The 23,012-nt window shown below is 44.0% G+C and overlaps 1 protein-coding gene across 3 annotated transcripts in view; it reads right to left on the reverse strand.

The window, feature by feature from the left end:
- Positions 1-23,012, reverse strand: part of BMPER (BMP binding endothelial regulator) — a 221,676-nt gene that overhangs the window by 190,905 nt on the left and 7,759 nt on the right. For all 3 annotated transcript variants that reach the window (XM_019757329.3, XM_019757327.3, XM_074340986.2), the window contains exon 3: positions 26-125. In XM_019757329.3, the coding sequence (XP_019612888.1) occupies positions 26-125 (100 nt within the window). The remainder of the gene's footprint in view (positions 1-25; positions 126-23,012) is intronic.

Genomic DNA, 23,012 nt, shown 5'->3' on the forward strand with positions numbered 1-23,012 from the left:
AGAAGGCAGCCAAGACATAAATCACCTTTGCACCGCTCACAACAGGCTCCCCTCTGCTTGATGGCCAGGGCACAGTCTCTCGACAGCACTGGGCATTTCTCTCTCTTACAGGTCACTTCCTTGTTCTAGGCAAAAAGAGACAAGAGACATTTGAAACAGACTTCAAACAGAATCCCCAGAATACTATCCCATGGCTGAGGTTTCCCTAGCCTCCCTCTCCCTATCTTGCCCTCATCTTGGCAAGAAAACTCTGATAGCAAATAGGGTTTCACTCTCTTTAGAACAGAAATATCAATCCAGGAACACAGGACTTTTTCAGATCAGGGGCAGATGAGAGGGGATAAAAAGTCCCTTCTTTACAAGCCAACTTAACCTAGATAACCAAATGCGGAGAGAGAGGCGTTCTCCCACTCTGTTCTAAGGTTTCCATTTAGTATACACTATAGAAACGATAATATTTGTGTAAATCATATTTTGCCCATTGGGCTACCTGGGCCAGGACTGCATCGTGAGAACAAAAATATTTGCACACGGCCGTCCAACAATCCTTAATAGTGGAGGGCATTAAAATGCAGCAATCTAAAGTTCCAACTCAAATAATGACAAAGTTGAGTATTGAATCGGCTCAGTAAGAGAAAAAAAAAAATATTCTCCATGCCAAGCAGAGACACAGTCCTTAGTGTTTTATGGCCGTGCGACAGCTGCATTATATTAGCACGTATGCTAATGAAAGTATGGTGAGTATTTGCATCTTTGGTTATATCCTGAAAGCTTAGCTGTTAAAATGACTAAGAGAAGACCCACAGAGGATGTACATGCCTGTTTGTAAACTGGGTGCGCATGAACCAAAAATGTCATGTCACAAAACGTCAACGAGCTTTGAGCTTTGTTAACAAGTGTCTACTCAATGCTAGCTGCTGTGGCTTTCATTCTTACTAACATCCTGCGAGACGAGTATTACCATGATGCCCTGTTTACAAACAAGAGCACTGCTGCTCAGAGAAGGTATGTGACTTTTTCACGATTACACTGCGTGGTAGTGATAGAAGTGGATTTCAAGTTGAACTCCCACCCAGGTCGTGACCTGAGTTAAGGCAAGTGCTATCACATTCATTGTCTGATTCGGGGCAGATCGGAGAGGAGGGACACCTCAAGCTCTCTCTCACCTTGAGATGAACCTAGAACCCTCTTGGAATACATGCAGCAGAAATTCTACCTCAGCTCTGACAATGACCTTTGGAGATTCACAAGTGTACCCTGTATGTTTCAAGGTCATGAGAGTAAGGAAGATCTCACCATTTCTGGTCCAAAACCAAGGAGAAGGGGTGTGTGTGTGTGTGTGTGTGTGTGTGTGTGTGTGTGTGTGTGTGTTGGGAGCTGGGGTCCAAGCCAAGCCCATACGCCAGCCCTGAAGCAGTTCTAAGATAAAACACGTCAGCTTATGTGCTGCCCTCAAAGTCCCTAGGAGTCCCAGAGCCCCCCAAGATGCTCCCAGGGGCTAATTCTAAAATGAATCCAGATTGTCATCTCCTCCCCTTTCAAATGAACAGAACCGCCAAGAGTTCTACAAGCCCACTCCCTCTCACTCACCAATTACCACTTCTCCAGAATGAGGTATATGGAGCCTTGGGAGGTTGGGCCTCATCCCAACAGCTCTGTTTCTACAGAATCTTCTTATTTCACCACCCGCATGGCTTTGCGAGGCTATCGAAGTATGGGAATCATGAGGCCATCATGGGAATCATGAGGCCATCATGGGAATCATGAGGCCATCATGGGAACGACGCTGCTCAAAGTTTCCCACTGGGTACCACACATAGAAAATGACCATCATTTCAGGTAAGGAACCCTGAGGCCAATAAAGTGATACACTGGCCAGGACCTGCCTCGCCACCCAGACAGAGGGCGTCACTGCTCAGCTACCTGTACCCACTCCCATAGGGCTGGTGTTGCAGACCTTTCAGCTTTTCATCTGTTGGTGTCGGTGTATGATTTTGGGTGGTTGGCCCGAATACTCCAGTTTCCTTTTTCCCCACTTTTGGGTGTCCGTTCTGTGGTAAGGGCCCTTGGGGGACTAACCTCATTTACTCCTTACAATCCTGTGAGGCAGTGGTCCTCACCCTTAGCTGCAAATCAGAACCTTTGGGCAATTCTTAGCTAAGACTGGCACTGTCTCCAGCGCCTGAAGCTCAGATGTGATTTATCTAAGGACCAGGCCTGGATGTTGTTTTCAAGCCCCCCAGGCCATTCCAATGTGCAGCAGGGCTGACTACCTCTGCTGTGCGGAGATTATTCTTGTGGCCTTGAGGCCCAGATGGGTTCAGGAGCTGTCCACAGTCCTTAGCGAACGGCTGACCTACAGTCTGAACCCAGGTATCCTGGCTCCAAGCCGTCCAAAGCTTCTCCTCTCCTCCTCTCTTCTTCATAAGGACGGTGGCACCAACAAGTCTCCCTGTGAGTCACGGCCCTTTGATTTACGTTCCTAATTTTTCTCATATTCTAAATGCAGTATGTAGTTGTGGTCACAGTGCAAATTAAAGAAGCATATTTAAAAAATTAATAGTGCCCTTCTGCTACCACCAAAGCAATCAAGAACGATGGTCAGGTAGCTATGCGGCTTTGCAAAGCACACTCTGCAGCCATAGTTGGACACCGATTCCCTGCATCCCAAGGTGGCTGCGAGGTGAACACCGTCCCCCAGCAGAGCAGGTGTTACCCCAGCCTTACGCAAACCTGGCTGCAGCCTGAGCGAAGGACCACCCCCCGAGTTCATCTCTTCTGAAAGGAAGGTGCTCAGATACAGGGAATTCAAAGCTCCAAGGGCAGTCGGGGTGGGTGTGGAGTCACAATGCAGGGTCTGAGAAACAGAAGACGTACACTCTCTTACACATAGGAACTCTTTGCTAAATTAGAAACCTAGGAGCCAGTCTGGATCCATCACAGGATCCCAAGATTCATAGTTAATAGCTTGTAATTACCGTCCAGCACAAAACTTACCCCAACCACATGGTTTATAGATTCAAATCTGGAAGTTTTTTTTTTGTACACACACACAGGGATCAAAGCTAAACCTTAGCCACAGGTAGTGGGGTTTTTTTTGTTGTTGTTTGTTTGTTTGTTTGTTTGTTGTCCCTTCTAATAACACTTGGAGGTTTTTTTTCATATTCTACCAAAGGTCACATTGGTACAGAGTGACCATATCCGATCCTCTCCCTGGGGTCTGGCCGGCATGTCTATGAAACCCACGCTTAGAATCCCAGGCCCTCGAAGAAAGAAAGAAGAACTACAGGGAATCGCTGGTGAGAGACTGATTCTTCCATCCCCTGAACTGGGTCCAGCAGCTACAGAGTAAATTCAAGCACAGGTTAACTAAGATTACTCAGTCCACTTTGCCTGATGTTGCTCAGAGACATAAACCCTGGTCTTCAAGCTAGAGGCTCTGGTGAGAAGTGGCACACACAGAGCCATGCCTTCGGGAGCCCATCTCCACTGGACTCCTCGTTCCCCAGGTGCACCAAGCGTCCTCTGCTCTGACTCAAGGTCACAGTTCATTGGGTTCACTTTTTCATTCCAGAAACATTGTCTGATACTGATTCACACATACAGGACACTTCGTATGTAGCAGGCTCTGTGCTGAGAATTTTATATGCGTTATTTCACACACAAAAAATTCCATCATCCCCACTTTACAGATGAGGAACCAAGGTTAAGAAACTTGCCCAAGGTCACACAGAGGCAGACTTGGAATACAAGCCCAGGTCTGTCTGACTCCAAAGGCACACATTTAAAAGTGCTTTGTTATTTCCCAGGCATTCCTAATACAGACCAGAGCAAAACAATGTCAGGCCCTGAGGCCCCAGAGGAGATTGGTGGCTACACAAGTGTGACAGTAGCCCTCTAGCAAGAGCAGAATAACTCGCAGGAGCTGTGTCATCAGCAAACACTGGAAGCTCTATGAACACCGGCTGTTTTCTGATAAGGAGGGAAATTGTGCCATTTTGGATACTACAGGTATCTGTGCCAATCACACCTCTGAAAGACAGACTGGCATCCTCAAACAAATATTCCCCAAGATTCCAGCTTGGGTTTGAGTCTCCCCAAATCTCAGGAACAGAAATGGTGACAAATATGCACTAGAGGAAAAATGTCAGAACACTCTACAATACTGACCTAGCCAGTGCATATGAGTAATAAACCTCATTATATTTTTCATTCTCAGTCTGTCTCCCCATGTTTATCACTTTCTAGGGTCACCCAGCCTGTGATTTACCCATTGTCAACGGCATCTGTTGGCATTATTGTCTCCTTTCCAAAAGAGCAAATATACCAAAACCCAAAATGTGGCCTCTGGAGACGCATGAAATGAAGTGCCAACATACAAAAATGAAAGGGGGGCATACAGAGTGAAAAAGAAAAAAAGTCTACATGGCTGGCAACAAAGCTCTATAAGGATGCAAGCCAAACCACAGCTCTGGCCACAGCCAAGTTCGAGCAGGATTCTAGCAAGCAGCTTGCTGTGTTGAAGACGTGCCACTAGATGGCAGCACAGAGTTCCCTGGCTCCCGGGCCTTAGGAATTGTGGCCCTAGGACCCGCAAGTGCCTCCTGAGCGCTTCTCAGTGTCTGGGCCAGAGGGAAATGATCTCTCACTGATGGTGGGGGAGGGGAAGGGGCTGGAGACAGAAGATAACAAAGCACCACTGTGAGATTTTCCTGTTTGCCTTCCTCAGAGAAACCAGTAAAAAAAATGTTTTTGAGATGCTTTTGTTCTGTGCTAAGTCAATGTCTTAAAGATATTTTTTTCTAAGATTCTTCCAGGACCAATCCTATTATAGAATATGGAAAGTACCACCTGACCTTCCATTTATATTTAAATGATAATAATAAAATAGAAATCTGGACAGGAAAACACAGTAGCTAATACAATGAGAGTGATGGGGAGAAAAGTCAGCTCGCAGATACTGTATGTTTACACTGCAACAGCATCAGAAATCTCTTGAAATAAGAATACAAATGAAAACACCTAATGCCCTGCCTGCTGACCCTCCATAGCCATATTAGGAAGGTAGCAGACCACACAAGTCTCTTCTAGAAGATGGCATAGTTTTCCTTCAATCCTTGTCTCTTAGGAAAACAAAGTCTGCCTGGGAATCATTTGGCAAACTCACAAATCCTAAGTGCCAGATCCTTTTTCAGAAAATTGAGAAGGATGTGAAGCTGTAATATTTTTCCTGCCCAAATGAACAACACGCAGTATGTCCATGAAGCACACGGGCCAGGTAGTATTAGTATCATTAGAGGGGATAAAGAGGTTGAAGTGACTCTCCGTCCTAAATTAGAAACCTTCCAGACTACCCCCCCCAAATATACACACGGGCCCCTCTGTCATTTCATCACTGTCATCTCATTTAGGAAGGGGCCCCATAAATTTTGCTGCCTTCCAGAATTGCCCTACCCAAATGCAAATACCCATGGTGGTGGTGGTGGCGGGGGGGACCCTTATTAATCCTCAATAAGCTATTCCCTTGGTCATCAGCTGCTGTCAGGGGATGGATGCCCAGCTCTGAGACTGTGAGAAGTAAAGGAGCTTAGCAGTGGGAGTTCTAAAACAGCCGAACCAAAGACTGGTACTCAGGGCTAGGAGCGAGCAAGAAATCACACTATCCATGCTGCAGAAACTTCAAGCTCTTGGAAGAACCCGGACGTCGGACGTTTGTTGACTGCACACACACCGTGTGTGGTCACTTCTGGCACCCAGTGAGAATTACAGAAGAGAATTTCGCCTTGACTCAAAAGCCATCGTAGTCAGTGAATACAAATAGGACACTCTGACCCTTAATTAAATTGTTTTTATTACAGAATGTATTCGGAGCAGACACACAATAGTGAGTGTTTCACTATTTGAGAGACTCGAAACTGCTCACAAGGGAATTTGCATTTCGGACTAGGACGTCTTGTGTGAAGTTTCCCAAGGAGGAAGGTGATCCAACATCCAGCATACGTTCTCCTTGGAATTTCTAGTCTCCCTATGCGTAAAGTCACAGAGGTCAACTTTTCCTTGCAGTGCCCGCATGGTAACCCAATTCCAGCCCCAACAGAGCCAAAGGGGACTTGGTGGTACTTCTGAACACAGTTTTTCCTAGGCAATATTATAAAACTCCAGAAGACTAATACTTGATGTTTACACAGCACTTTTCTTCTGAAGAGCTCTGCAGACATTATTTTACTCATCCTTACAGATTTCTTAAGATTTGCAGACGAGGAACGACCGGTAGGTGTCTCAGGTCCGTCAAATAGCTGGCTAGCAGTGGACTTCGGAACAGAAGCTGGTTCCCAAGCCTGGATTCAGGGGCCAGCCAGGCAGGCTAGTTGCTAAGGCACAGCATTACAATTTATGAGTGTACCATATTAATAGTAGCTCAGCTCCTACGTGACTGTTGAGATTTTAGGAATCAATTAGTATGTAGTTGAGCTGGTCCCGAAATTTTCTGGAAAGACAGGCTACCTGGGTCACACATGGAAGGCTCTGTTCTAAGGTAACATATGAAAGGTGCCATACAAGGGATGAGCCAAAACTTGGGTGAACAGACCTCCCTTCACAGCGTGAAAGGTCTAGAACGCAGAGATGTAGCCAAAAGCTGAAAGAAAAGACCCAAAGGAGGCAGGTTCCAGTGTTTGTCACCGTTTTTGATCATTCAAAATGTAAAATAAAGTGATTCCCTCTCTGGAATATACAGTCAGGGGAAATCCTTTGCAAGCCAGCATGACCACTGGGAGAGGAGACAACACAAGCTCGTACCTGCTCCAGCCTGCCTCCATTGGACAAAATCTGTTCTTCATCTCCTGGAAAAGAATCACTGAGGCTGGGGGGACTGAGACAGCTCAGTGGTTGCCAATGGCAGTATTAAATTTGACTGATAATTTATTATTTTAATTAAGCTTTGACTTGCTTGTTCTTTGTTACTGATAGTACAATTGACTTCCCCATAACTCTTGCCCAGAAAGAGCTGGAAGGAAAAAAAAAAAAAGAAAAAAAGGCAGTTTCGTCCACTACAAAGCCTCCGTGTACAAGTACAAGGCTCTGGGCCATGATTCTCAGCTCAATGAAAGTTGAAAAAAATGGAGAGAGTAAAAAAAATAATAATCATATGATAACAATAATGAATAAAACTAACAAAACCATTTCTACGGTGAGGAGGAAAATAAGTTTGATAAGGAAAAGGGCCCAAACTTCCCAGCCAGAACGGTTTCCCAAGGATCTCTTCTCCTCCCCAATTGAGTGAAGTTAGCAACAGGGGTGGGAGGTGTCAATGGCACTTGCTTTTAACGTAAATTGGCATTTTCAGATCTTTCTGAACCCCCAACCTCCACTGCTTTTGCAAATCCCTTCAACAGCCAAAGCCACAGAGCTGAACCACCTCTAACCAAACACTGCAGTGGCATATAATTTTCCCAGGCAGGTTACAGAACTTTTGAGAATAACAGTCCCTGACATTTATAGAAAATCTATGATTTGTCAGACTGTGCTGAACACGTATTACCTTCTATGTCACCCTCGCGACAAGTCTGAAGAAAACACTGATTTACCCCTATTTTATGGGTAAGAAAACTGAGGAGCAGACAGGTTAAATGGCTTGCTCAGGTTTACACAGCTAGCCAGGGCAGAGAGTCAAACCCAGGACTGATGTCAGAGTCAGGGATTTAATCACTTGCTACACAGCTTGGTTCAGAGGCTAAGATGAGCCATCTCTTCTTACAGCTAAGAATTTAAATGTTTGCCTTTGGTAAGCACTCCCCATTTTCAGACCATTATAAACCTTAGTGGTTTATGGTTTCATTGTGAGCACAGGAGCAAAAACAGTGCCTCATAGGGAAGACAGATGAAGTCTCTGACTTACAAACTCAAAGAAAGTTTCCCTTATTGAATGCCCAGTCATTTGCAAGACAGACCCAAAGCCTCCAAATCCTCTCATTTCTTCCTTGATCTGAGTGGAGGGGGTGCCTCTCCTGAGAGGCTGGCAGCATCCAATGGCCATACGTTTGGAATCTTAATATTGAGGCATCTTGCAAGAACATCATACAACTCATTGCACTACATCTGAGAGTGTTATTCTTTCTTCCTCCTGTCTAGGCTCAGCGAGCCTTCACCCCAGAGACCTGGACCCTGGCAAACCCAACCTCCTCCGCCCCAGCTAACAGTGCAAACTCCGAACAAAGCTGCCCTTGAAGCCCAGCCATTTAAAAGACTTTATGAAGCCCACTGGGGCCCCCCGATTATTTTGCAACAAGTCATATCCCATGAAGAAATTCACTTCTCTGCAACACAAAACAGAGGGAGATTAAAGAAAAGGGCAGGGGGTGGAGCAAAGAAGTAAGACCCCCCTGCTGTTCTGTCTGGCCAGAATCGTGTCTTTTAGTACCCATATCCTCTACAAAGACGATGTTCTGATGATATATGGCCCTAATATATCACTAAATGACAGTGTTCTCCTGATATTGTACCTTGAAAATATGACACGTGCCAACAGAAGCAACGGGGGATTAATAAGAAGGCCCCTTTTATATTTAACTTACCTAACATTTCAATTCTTTTTTAATGGGCTTTAGTTTGTTGGAGGGATTGTTTTGGATCCTATGCTGTTTAAGGATTTAGGTCTGGCTTTCTTTTTTTTTTTTTCCTTTGGCCTTTTCAAGGAACTCTCAGAACAAAGAAACACAGGCCATTAGAATGTCCCGGCTACTCAAGTACCACTCTGATTTAAAACATGGCACTGCCAAACAGCTCCTCATTCTGCTTAATCATATTTTGAAATAGAACCAAAACATTAGAGATGGCAGAACACAAAAGAAATAACCACCAAATAAAAATAGTAGCCCAAAGAAAGTTGCACTGTCTGGTTTTTATTATAGCGTACATCGTATACGCGAGGGGTCTGCTGGCAGCCCCATATTCGTGTAATAGACTGGACACAAAGCCCCTCGTGACTTAGCGCAGAGACCGTGTCACACAGGTAGCTCTGCCACCCCATACTTGGGCTTCCAGAAGCATCCTGGAAAACCAGAAGGTGAACGGTGTCCCCATCTGCCAGGGGACAGGAGTCAGGTATGTGAACTGAGAGAAGTAAATATCAGTATCTTTCCTTTATTTTGGTAAAATTCGTAAGTCTACCCAACCGAAAAGGACTCAGAGAGCTAGGATGTGGTTTGGAGTCAGTGCCACAGAGAAACGGCCCCAGACCCCTGACAGGAAGAAGGTGTAAAGAAGGGGTGAGGGGGAACAGAGTCCTGCCAAGTAAGGTGGCCTCCTGCACAAGCGGTCCAGCGGCCTCTCCCAACATCTTTGATTATTTTACACTGCAGGGTACCCTTCGGCATATAAGGAATAGTGAATCAGCTTCTTCTTCTGCCCAAAAAGAAAACACAAAAGAAAGAGGAGATGAAATTCTGTGAACATTTTCGTGCCTTTCTGGCAAATTCTTTTGAAATCCTGGGAAGAAGATGGGGGTCCAAGTCCAACCACTGACAGGATCTATGGCTCAGGGGGCATTAGCCAGTCTTCCCAGTCTCGGGGGTAGGGGGCAGCCCAGGCTGGCAGGGGAATTGGAGGGAGTGAGGGTTAAAGAGTTAAAAATAACAATAAAATTAGAGCAACGTCCCTGGAAAAGGTTGAGATGTGGGGTTAAGAAATGACAGCTGGAGGTATTATTTTGGCCGTCCTGTTTCTGAATTGCCACATATAAGATGGGCTCCCTGGCTCTATAAAGAAACTGAGAACTCAGTGGACCCTTTTAATTGTACCCATAAATGATTCTCCGCCAAAGAAGAGCGAACACGTCTAATACATGGAAACCGGATGTCTCAGATCCCATTTCTGTCTCACCACGACTTCTCATGGTCAGCCCTGGAGGGTTGTCACCCTCTTGTCAGCACATGTCTCCTTCCTGCATCACCCACGCACAAGGGGTAGGACTCACCAGGTCCTCAAATGCCTCTCACTCCTGTGGGACAACAGCAAGCCACCGAGCTGATTGTTCACAGAAAAGAACAGAAGATTTTTCACAGGTTGCCTGGGAAAGCCCACGCACTGCTGGGAGCTACAAAAATACCTGATCTTGACAAGTAAATGGAGCTGACATCACAGGGAACAGGCGAAGGAGCTGCTCACAGCCCATCTGTCATCTTGACAAAGTAACTTTCTGGTCACTAGTGAGACACTTTTAAAGACATCTGCACAATTGACCCCAACCACCAGCAATCACAGAGGCTTTCAAAGGGACCCCTGGGACAACAGGTTTTAGAGCTGGTTCCTGCTGTCCTGCCACCGGATAATGGTAAGAGCAGTGTGATGCGTCAGGTACTGCAAAGGTCCCTGCTCCGGGGCTGTATTCACACTGCTGCTGATGGCAGAGGGTGTCTAGTTAGCCGTAGGCACGTCAGGCAGGGGAGAAAGAGGCCAGAAGCCCTCTGGCTGGCTAGACGTTCACAGAGCTGAAAAACCCAGCCTCGGACAGTATCTCCCAAATGCAGGCTATTCTATGAGCTAGCCTTGGTCTGACTCAGGGCCATTAGCAGCATGTTCTCTTCACCAAGGCTATCCCAAGGGCCACATGCAGATGTCAGAAAGAGCTGAGAAGCCACAGATTTATTTCATAGCTTTAGAATGTAATTTTAATCGCTAGCTTCCATTTTCAAACTCATTAAACAATCAAATGAATGCCAATTTTGCTTATGATGCATTTCTGATGGAAGTGTTATAAAGGAATGAAAGTGGCTGTTTACCCACAAAACGTTAACATCAATTTGTTGCTAAAGAGATTCATAACATGTGCCCCATTTTAAAAAAGAAACAGTCATCATGCTTATTACCCTTAAAAATTGGCTTTTAAAAGGGTTTCACCATAAAACAGCTTGTCAGAAGCTTTAACACCTAAAATAAGACAAAAGTGTCAAAAGAAGACAAATGACCTTCAGAAAATGTGACATCTTGGCTATAAATGTGGATTTTTCTGCAGGTTAAAACTTTGCAGAATTAAACTCTATCTGACTAAAACTCCATGAATCTGTTTAACAAATACCTTTTGAGCCCCTGCTGTGGACCAGGCACTGAGCCAGGGTTTGCTGGGAAGAGGAAATATGAATCAGATATATCTTCTGCCCTAGAAGAGCTTACAGTCCAAGAGGGAGAGGAGCCAGAGCATAAACACAGCAAAAGCACCTCACATGTTGCAACATGAGTGACAGTAGAGCTGTCCATGAGTTCAGAGGAGGGAAAGGTCAGTTTCAACCAAATTTCACGGCCACAAACTCCCTGAGATCATCCAAATTATCTTGGTTTTTTGGACACTATGTGAACCACTGAGTAAGCCTAAAATAAAGTTTTGTTACACAATTATTTCACTGAGACAGAAGTTGACCCACATACGAGGTCAGACAATTAATTTTGCAAATTCATCCTAAAAAACACACTATATACCTCATTGCTGAATATCACTACGGTTACCTTCAAAATACTCCCCTTGGGAAGCTGTGCACCGATGCCAGCACCTAGTCTACACTTCAAGGCAATTTTGGAACTCTTTTTCCTGAAATGGCCATCAGAGCCATCGTCGTATTACTCTTGATATCCTGAATGTCATCAAAATGTCTTCCTTTCAATATTTCCTTTATTTTAGGGTAAAGAAAGAAGTCATCGGGGACCAGATCAGGTGAGTAGGGAGGGTGTTCCAATACAGTTATTTGTTTACAGGCTAAAACCTCCCTCACAGACAATGCCTGTGAGCTGGTGCATTGTCGTGATGCAAGAGCCATGAATGGTTGGCATAAAGTTCAGGTCGTCTAAGTTTTTCACACAGCCTTTTCAGCACTTCCAAATAGTAAACTTGGTTAACTGTCCAGCTGGTACAAATCCATAATGAATAATCCCTTCGATATCAAAAACAGTTAGCAACATCATTGCAACAAATTTGCGAACTTAATTGTCTGACCTCGTATGTCAGCACCTTGGGATGTGAAAACCCCCAAATGGAACCTCCTTCCCTGATGACATTCCAGGGCACTCCCAACTCAGGTGCAGCAATGTGGCTTGGCATTGAGAACAGAACAGTTTGTTTTATCTCTATCATGGGAAAATATTTTGTTCCACTTTTTTCTTGCTCTATGAAATTGTAATAATTAACACACTTTGCTAGTCTTTCTTCTGGATACTATGTTTTAGGTCAAGTATAAAATACCAACATACTGAATTTTAACTTACATTCCAAAACTAATAATTATCATACTACCAAGTATGAACAGTCATATCTATTTTTCAAAATACTTATCTATAGAAAAAAATTTTATTTTATAATTATAACTGCTCATTAGATATTACATTATTATACTATTGTTTCCTAGAGACAGCTTTTCATCTTTCAGTCAGTGCATTTGTATAATTTTCCCACCATCAGATTTGACATGCAAAGTAATATGAGCTACGAAAAAGGCAAGTCATCATTACAGAAAAAGCAGAGTTTAAAGTAGAAAGGAAAATCCATAATTTATTTTAGAGGAGAATAATTAGTTAGATCTTCAAATTATTGAATCAAAAAATTAAACGCAAATGGCACATATGCATCCACAGATACACACTAAATGGGTTCAGCACTGTCCCAGCTCTGGGGCTACCACATGAACCTGAGAGAATCCACATCCACACAGAGCTGACATCTTAGTAGGGAGACCTAAAGGAAACAAATATATATATTTATATACAGTATAATGGGGGTTTTGGAGAAAATGAAGCAGGACAAGGGAACAGAATGATAAGGTGTGGTATTATTGAGGGGGGGGAAGACCCTTAAAAAGAAAACATTTGCTCAGCGACCAGAATGAAGGAAGGAGAATATATAAACACAGTGAACAAGTGTGCTACAAGTACCAGAAAGAGCAAACACAAATGCCCTTGTTGAGATGGTGTTGGGTATCATGCATGCTGAGTATGAAGCAGGAGCTGAGGGGTGTGGTTGGAGCAGAGAGAGGGAGGATACACCGGGAGGTGAGGCCAGAGTCGACATCCGGAGCCAGCCATGGAGGGCCCTGGTAGACCAGTTATACTTCAGACTGTACTCTGACAGAGAGGAGACGCCACTGGAGGGCTTTTTCATAAGTGAAGTCATTGGGTATATACTTTTAAATGACCACTGGTTGATAATATGTTGTCCAGAGGCAAAAGTGATAATGGAGGTAGTTAGAAATTAGATATATTTTCAAAGTATTGATGTCAAGATTTGCGAAGAGATTGAACACAGGATGTATAAGAAAAGGAGGAATCAAGGGCCGCACGGCTGACGGCCTGAGAAAATGCAGCTGAGACGGTCGGCTGGAGGAGACTAGGCTTGGGCAAGGAGTGGAAAACAAGATCTCTGTTTGGACCACTTTAAGTTTGAGATGCTTCCTAGACATCCATGTGGAGACGCCAAGTAGACACTTGGATATACGAGTCTGCACTTGAGGGGTGACGGAGCTGGGAACATAAACGTGGTAGCATGGAGCATAAGCCATGGGTCTATATAAAATCACCTAGGGAAGGAGTATAAAGGGAGCAAACATTTCTTATAAATCCATCATGCAAACACTGAGAGAACTCTACACGTGAAAGTCCACACACACACACACACACACACACACACACCCCAGTACATGATCAATCATTGGTTGAGATTACTACATTAATCCAGTGACTACCAGAGGTCACCTTTTCTCAGCTCCTGCTACTCAGTGTGCCAGATACCTAGAGACCAACATACCTCAGGCCTGTCAGTGTCTACATTTGACGCTCACAAGAGAAGCTGTCTTGGCCACTGCTGGCCATCCTTTACCCTTAGCGCTAATAACCGCCATGCTTGCCAAGCTACATCTCTGACAGAATAGACTCAAGCTTAGGAGAATTCTGCCTGACTAGAAGAGCTGAGAATGCCAGGGAAAAGTTCTAGGACCAGGTCTCCCACCAACATGTCTGGGACCCACCAGAACCTAGTGACCAAACACTAGGTGAGTGTTAAAGGTGGGTGTGGGGAATGAGAGAACTTTAAACCCTTAGGAGAGACAGAAAAGGACAGAAGGGGGAAACCCCTCATTTTAAGTATTCCTTCTCGGTTATACTGTGATCTGAAGGCAAAACCCTGGGATAAACAGAGTCCACAGTCAGACCCTGCTTTCAATTTCTAATCCCAACAAATGTGGCTGAAAGTGAGAAGCGTGAGATCATCTATGGTGGGGCAACTAGGATATGGGGATGTAGGGAAGAGGCCCTGGCCAAGAAGCAGGGAAGCCAAGACCCCACAACCACCTTGGGGCCCACTCTGGAAGTGTGCGAGAGGCAGAGGCCAGCAGAGAAGCGGGGCTAAAGATATGTTGCAACTTTGGGATTTCTACTCCTCTCTGTCCTTTCAACAGAATATTTCCTTCCCAGATATTGGAAGGCTGTTCAAGTTCCCCTGGGCATTCTCTCCACCAGGCTAAATTATATCGGCACATCATCATTAGTGAAAAATATTTACTAAACCCGCTCCTAGGCACTTGACACTGCTCTAAGCTAGCTAGCCCTTTAGCTCTTCCCAGCCATCCTTTTCTCGACCCCTTAGTCATGATCACAAATGGCCCTCCTCTGGCCTTCCACCAGCTCTTCTAACTGTGCCTATGACAGACAGCTCCCCACTGGACACTCCATCTCTCAAATGTCTGGCCAACATGGTATGTGTAGGAAGAACAACCACCCCACTGTAATTCTGTTTGTACATTTCATTATCAGGCTGAAACCAAGAATTAAAAACTGAAACTGAGAAAAACAAGCCACAAAACTTGGGGAGTGGTGACATCATGGAAATGCTGGGTTAATAACAGAGAAAGAAAATAACATGGTAAAAAAAAAAAAAAAAAAAAAAAAAAGAAGAAGAAGAAAGATGAAGATGATAAAGGTGAAAGCCAGGAACAACAGAATGCCAGGCGAATTTAAAACAAAACAAAATTTTTTTTAAAGCATCCTCATTAAAAGTATAGAAAACTGTTTAGCAACGTGACCAGAATTATGTGGAAGCAACATGAATCAGAACCAGAACCAGGGCAGCTTGACTTTACACTCTCCATGATAAGGTACAGGAAGGTGTCGGCAGAAATCAGAAGGCCTACAGAGGAGAAAAGAACTAACATTACCCAGAATAGTTCTGTCCTGGACGAGGAAGGTACCTACTGGACAGACACGGCCAGAAGGAAACAGTTTCGATTACAGAGGTTTGGGAATGGAAGGGGTGGGGTGGGGGCACCTCTAAATCCTACCTCTCTGTTATTGCTTGCCTCTGGTTCCTCCAGATGCTGCTGGGTCTCAGCAAGTCAGTCATAAAACCCTGGCTGTTCTGTCAAATTGCTACATCTAGTTGGCTGAGGCTGAAGAAGCAACAAACACACATCACATCAGCTTCCTCTTGCAGCTGCTGCCCATCACGGAAAGACCACAGGAAACAGAGTGGATCCCTGTGGGAATCCATCACATGAAAAGACTGGCAGCCACCCAGCGGGTCAGCCTGTCCCACCCAAAGGCGCCAGTCAGGACTCTACCTAACTGAACCACAAGGACTATTAAAAACAGCATCCCCAGGGAAGTGATGTGCTGGGTCTCTCTCCCTCACCCCCTCAGGGTGCTTTCTCAACCCTTGTGGTCAGGAAGCATTCTCGAAAAGATAACTCCATGAGGTCTACCCCCAGGGATGGTCGGGATACCCAAACTTGAATTATAGTCCAAGTGCAACGTGAGCTTGTCTTCCTTTGTTTCCAGGCCTTAATGATCTCAGCTGTGAAATAGGTTTCTTGAGAAAGCCTCCCCTACCTCACAGCCCCGCTTGGGGAAAATGAAGTTCGGGCTGCCCTCAATCTACGAACGCAGCATTCATTCATAAAGTAGTTGAGACAGTGTGCAAGGTGCGGTTGTAGATGTTTTGAGTGACAGTGAGAAGAATCTGACACTATCCCTGCCCTGAAGAAGCTTGAAGTCCAGTCGGAGAGAGAGCCATGTACGCAATTCATAAAACTGCAGGGTAGGAAGGCGTAAGGGTTATAATACAACTAACCAACATAAGGCATCAAAGAATAAGTCATTACTTCTGATCAGGTGACCAGGGGAAGCTTGATGGTGGAGAGGGCATGAAGAGAAAAAGTAGCACCTCAATAGAGATGGCTGATGGCAAGGTAACTGTGATAGCCTTACAATAATAACATTATGTGTTGACCTGTTTCTAAGTTTTGTACCAATCACAGAATTCCAGAGGCACCTCACCACTAGTTCACAGGTTGCTTCAGGAGGAAATTTACCTATATTTGTATTCATATTTATATATTCTTCCCTTTCCACTAACCTCGGTTGGGAAGTTTTTCAAAAATTGGTCCCTGCATAGAATCCCTGGAAGGGTTTATTCAAAATGAACACTTCCTGGTCTCTGCCAGACCTACGGAGTCAGAGCCTCTGTAGAAGGGCCCCAGAATCTGTATTTTTAACAAGCTCCCTGGTGGTTTTTCTGCACATGAAAAACTGAAAGCAGCCAGGGCCCTGGCAGAAAAACAGAGGAATCTGAAGACAAAATTCCTACCACTGACTTGTTAAGGCTACAACTGTGTAAGAGAAGACGTGTAATCAGATAAGTGTGTGGGTGAGGAGGGAGGATGAGGCGAGGCTGCCAGTGCTTTGTCTCCCGTGCTCAGAGGGCCACTCTCAGCACCCCCACCCTCAGGAACATGTACACAACCCCTGCGTCAATCACATGTTCACAATGTGACTTTAGACTCTCTTATGATCGAAGGTAGGTTGCAAACTCAATCCGTTATCCCAACTTTATATTAAATACATACACACATAAAATCTAGCACAATCAAGGAATAAGAAAAATACTTTGTCCTTATTCATCAAATATTCCAACCAAGGGTTAATATGCATGGCTTGCATGAGTTCATCCGTTTTCAAAGAACTCTAAAGCAATAAAAGAGATCTAACTTCAAAACTATCTGGAACATAATTTAATCTCTCTTTGTTCACATAAAAAAAAGGCATTTTTTTCCAATCTCACAGTGCCTTGGGCCATTCTTAACATAAATGCTCAATAAATATGTGCTGAGTTTAATGACCATCAATCATTTCCCTACTTCAGTCCTGCAATTCAGTTGCCGTGTTATCCCTCTCATTGGTATAAGGTGAAATGCTTCCCGCCCCTCCCCCACCACCATCGGAGGGGTCCTGAGGATGTACGAAGAGCCCATTCAGAGCTGGGGTTCAGAGATCGAGGGGTGCTAGCGTTTTATTCTATCACCACATTTTGTTTCTAGTTTATGAACCCACTGTAACTTCACTCTAAATTTAAAGTTTCCCTCGCTGAGATAACGCTGCAATAAGCAGGCAGGTTGACTATCTCCAGTGTAAAAGAGGTGTTCAAAGTACATATGAGGTTGAACCACGACAAACGGCAGTTTCTCTAGGTCAACACCAAATATAAAAATTTGAATGTGCTTCACTCTAACACCAAAATCTGGGGGCTCTACATATCTGTAACTTGGCCAACTAGTGTACAAAGTACTTTAAGCAAACTTCTCTTTACCCTTGTCCAGTGTATGGTACGATTTACATGAAACAGAAAACCAAAAAAAAATCAGATTGTTAAACAAGTTCCAACTACTCCCCTACACACACGCAAGCACTTCCAAGGACAAGGAAGCCAGTGCTACGGGTACCTGCAGCCCCAGCACAGCACAGCCCAGCAGGGAGGAAGTACAGCCAGTTCCTCTTGGGTGAGGAGACTCCCAAAAAGGACAGGCTCCTGCCCCCTTCCCTTCTCCAAATTCTAACTGGAGTCACCTCTTAGGGGAAAGGAATTTCCATCTGGGTGCTCACCTACATGCTAATGGGACTCAGAGTTGACCTCTGATGGGTCCCCCTGGGCACAGGAACCATTGTTCCACAAGTACTCGAAAACAGGAAATCACCACATCTCAATTCTCAATTCCAGTAGGTCTGGTTCCCCCCCAAGGAGCATGAACACAGGTACTTGGTGGGGTAGCTCTCCAGTGGGAGAATATCTGATGAATCTTTCATGTCCTCTCAATCATGACGTTAGTGTCCCCCAGAGACCAAGAAACACTGCTCTGTGAACGTCTCCAGGCCACTGCTTTTACACTCTAAATCCACAAAGCAGGAGAGACCCAGCAGCCATGGGAGCCTCTAGAATTCGTGAATTTCTAAGAGGTAAAGGAACAGAAGGAGCCAGTCAAATACAGTAAATATGACACAGCAAGGCTTTACTGAAGCAGAAGCTTCTAGCACCGTTGACCACTGACATAGAACGGGCGCCACTGAGCCGAGAGGGAGCAATTGTCCTATCTTGGCTCCAACAGTTCTGTTCAATTAGAAAATGAAATGGAATAGGCATCTCTAGTCCTTTTTAAATAATAAGCTCTAAGAATAAATACGGAAAAGCATGAAAACGCCCTTTCTTTGCTCATTGAAAAGAAAGGAGGGAGAGAGGTTAAAAGACCCTTGACGCTATTGCAGTCATCCACAGATTTGCCTCAAAGAGGAATCTAGGAAGGTAGATTAAAGAAAAAGTGTTTACAGAAAAAGAGGAAAAGAAATGAAGATAAAGCTGCTAAAAAGGCCTCTCACTGAGGCCTGAAGAAATATCAGAACAGCATTGGGCTGCTCTGGTTTCCTGCCTCCTTTCTGAAGGCCAGGCCCATGCCCTTCTGGAAATAGTCTTCCTGGGGTCGCCCACAACTAAAATGGCGAGTAGCACAACCAGAGAGGCCACCGCACATGCTCTAAAAATAAGATGCTCAGCCTACGCCTAAAGCCTTAGCAGCCATGAAAACACATCTGGCCAAAATCTATTTATTCAACTATGAATACGAGGGTTATTTTGGAAATGCGTGTTTTTATAAGTTAAAACGTGACATTGTTATCTCTGTTATTTTTATTATCACTGTCATTCTCTTTGAAGTGTCTCTGGGGTACCATCACTCATGTTGCAAGTCCTCTCCCAGTCGTTTTATGGTTATTCCATCAAAGCAAGGCGTTTGGGGGACACGCTGTGGTCAGTGAAGATGCCACTATCCCACCTTCTCATTTTCTCTTGCTGAATTACCTGAGTGAAACCTTAAATGGCCATTCGGGTGATAGACCTGTGAATTTCTCATTTGGCAGATCTGGGTTAGTATTACCCATTACCTAACATTTAAAAAAAAAACAAAAAAAAAAACACAACTCATTATTCTACACAACATGCACATACAATAAGGCCTTTGTCCTTAAAAGAAAAACATAATTTTCAACAGCGTTAGCTACCAGAAGCCAAGGGAGCCAACATCCAAAACCTAATATAAACATCAAGGCTTGTGTCAAGGTTTCGGCCGTAGCCTCACTGAAAGGGGGAGGAAATGACTGGAGAACACAGCTACAGCGACAGGAGGCACGCTTTCATTGTGACTTTTGAAAGCAGATGTGAGATAATCCCAGGTCCCCCTGCATTGTCACCTACTTTGCTGCTTTTGACAGCAGGTTATTTCTATGAGAGAGAAGGTTCTTTTTGTCACCAATAAAAGCAGGTCTCTGTATCTATATGTTTCTAAATTTTCAGATGTGAGTTACATTCCTTTCAAAGGGGAAAAAAAGTGTTTTTGTAATGATTACTTCGGATGTCTTTTATAGAGGAGGTTGACCTTCTGTGACAAACTCTCTGGGAGAATTATGTTTTGGAACTTGGAGTTCCATTCTGGGGGGAGCTATCCCAAGTGTTAACAACCCAAACTATAAACAGGAAACTCCAGCCTGACTCCCACTCAAGTCCCAAGGTTGAGGACCTCTCGCTGAAGCTATGGGGCTTACAGAGATAACCGGATAACGTTCTTATACTTGAGGACCTCCTCTCTGAAGATACAAATTCACGCAACTAACTACACTACAATCCAGGACATGCTATGGAAGAGAAGAAGACGCAGACTCTTAAGGAGTTGACAGGACCGCTGGTCGCAAACAAACAAAGCTGGTGTGTGGATTTGTAGGGTCCACATGTCCAAATGCAGTCACACCAGTTAATTATACTGTATAGGGTGAGTCCCCCAAACCACAGGTATGCACGAGCAACTGGTTGGTCAGATAGCAGGACTCTGCACACTCTAAAATGGGGAGGACCCAGAAATGTCAGGCTCAATGGGTCCACTCAGTAATTGGCTTTCCATCTTTGCCACTAACCTGCCACTTCCTGATTCAATGGCAAGTGTCACCAAAGGACAGCTGGGCCTCACTGCACAAGCAATATTGTGATTCAGCTGTCTGTAAATGAACACCGATCAAGAAAGTAAACCATTTTTTAGGTAAAAATTGAGGAGCACCCCATCTTGCTAAGCCCAAATACTACTAGAGTTTTCCATCTTTTAGCAGAAAGGCTAGCTGTCACTTCTACTGAAGTTGCACTGTCTACACTGACAGAAATTCAGAGTAAACACATTTCATAGACGTTAACAATAAATTGTAGTAAGAACAGTCCATTTCATCACTCCTTAGAAGTATCATGTAGGCAGTAATTGCGAAGCATTTAGACAGTGGCCATAGCTATGATTTCTGAAGTGCTTACCATGTTCCAGACCCTGTTTTAAGAATTTTATGTTTTAACTCAAAATTCTGACAAAATCCCTATGATGAAGATAAAGATGTGAGAAACAGAAATATTAGGCAACTTACCCAAAGCCATATACCTATTAAGGAGTCAACAGAGAAACCACTATACTATCGTTCCTAAAAAATACATTCATTAAATGATGTGCTAAACACTGGTCTGTGGCCTACAATTCACTTTCTTCTATTCAAGCGCTTGCCCTTAATAAGAATTCCATTTACACTATTTACAAAGGCCTTTCACAAACATCAGTAGATTCAGCCCATACACAGCTCCTCAGTTAATAGCGACTGCCGACAGTTGAGGTCTGCAGGATTACTCTTCCTTAGAAATGAAGCTGAAGGGCACATACACACCATTGTGACAACTAAGGCTCGGAGAGAGCAAGGTGCCTGCTCAGTGGTGCACAGCTACCAGGTGACCCAGGTGACACTTGATCCCCTAATTTCAGATACCAAGGCCACCACTCCACAGCTGTGCTTCAATGACAACACGGGCATTAAAAATTTAGTGAAAAAAAGAAAGCATTTTTCCTGAAGATCTAGCTAAGGGATTAAATTATATCATAATATTTTTAAAGCATCATTAACAGTTTAATAGGGCAAACATGAAATTTATAGCGGTAAGATTTTATATTAGACAGGCTCTTTTATATTGTTGCTCTTATTCATCATAAAAAAATGCTTCAATGTGGTCTTGTCCATTTTGCACTTAACTATAGAAACATTCCAAAGGCATGTGCAAAAGTATGTTACTTTTATCCATGAAATTAGTTTTGTTTTGGTACCTTTTAAATTTTCATGTGGTATTTATTCCTTTTTTTCTAAGATCTTTTCAAATCCAAGTTTGGAAAATTTATGATTTTTGCACTAAATTTTCAAAATCCCTACAGCAGTCTTAGTTTTGGATTTCTGTCAAATGGGGTTCCACCCAAATTCCATCTACCATCAATTCACTTCATGTGCAAACGTGCAGCAGGAGGAGGGGGGTAGGCACCTTTGTTGATTGTTCCAAATAGTCCAAGCAGATGAGGAGAAAGTCCTTCTTTGCTGTTCTTGTAGAATCTTCAGACTAACTCTGCAACATTTAATACCACTGGTTTCTCCCTTCTTCAAACATCTCCTGCCTTGGTCTGTGCTTTCCTGGTTCTCCTTATTCTCCTATAATTACTTCTTGGTCCCTTTCATGGGTTTCCCCTTTACCATCCTTCTTAAATATGGCCCTTCTTCCAGTTACTATTTTAGGCCCATTTCTTGAAATCTCAATTTAGAACTCTTCCCAAGACAAATAATTTATTCCTAAAGTTTTGAACTTTATTTCGATGCTGACAGTTAAATTGGTGTCCTCTTGTCCTGAATTCTCCACTGAGTTCACGACACCTATTTTGAAGAGCCTACTCGGCTTTTCTATTCGGAAGGTCTATCAAATTGGGTGGGTCTTATCATCACCCACCCAAGCCCCTGGGCTCTTCTCTTCCTACATTGTTTATAACGTTGGCTAGAAGTCTCAAAATTCCTTCCAATCGCCCCATCTCACACGTCTCCTACCTACCATATTGCCAAGTGCTATCAACTTGGGCTCCAACCCTCCCTTGCAAGTGGAGAGGTCCCAGCACATTACTACCCTTTTATTTTTTTAAGTGAGCCACTCAATTTTGATTATTGTGTAAAATTTGTGCTAACACTGAGAATACATACTATCATGGCAATATCTACCAGAGTACGTAAGCTGCCAAATGGGTCGTGCAACAGTGTAGAGCAACCTGTCACTGTAAAAGGAGAGAGCTGGCTCCCCAAACAGAATCTTGAGCATGAGCTCTGGGAAGTAAACTATTTAACTGAATTAGCATGCACCCTTCTCTAGAGACACCAAGGGATTAGCAAAGTGACTGCTACTGAGACACCCCAGCGCATCGCCCCACTGTACTGATGACTGAGTTTTATTACTCTGTCTTGCTGAGCATGGCTTAGAATCTTTTAATCTAAATATTGTAGAACTGGAAGGCACTTTAAGAAATTCAAAAGGATGAGCCGTATTGGTTTATCCCGATGCCTTCTTTTCATTCCCACTGCCCGTCCCTGCCCCACCTGACCACAACACATCCCAGGAGTCTATTGTCCAAACTCCAGCCTCTCCACATTCTAAACATCCCCCACAGAAACTCCTTGAGGCATTTATACAAAACACATCATATTGTGTCATGTGGCTGAACAAAAATATTAAAGGGCTGCCCCTGATTAATGAGTGGAACTGATGTCCTTATCACATTCTGGGTTCTCTCTTAGCTAACTCCCACCAAGCTCTTTAACCCCTGCTCCCGTCAGAGCTT

The sequence above is a fragment of the Rhinolophus sinicus genome, chromosome 4 (assembly GCF_057876585.1).
Source record: "Rhinolophus sinicus isolate RSI-liver-muscle chromosome 4, RSI-T2T, whole genome shotgun sequence".
Lineage (NCBI taxonomy): Eukaryota > Metazoa > Chordata > Mammalia > Chiroptera > Rhinolophidae > Rhinolophus > Rhinolophus sinicus.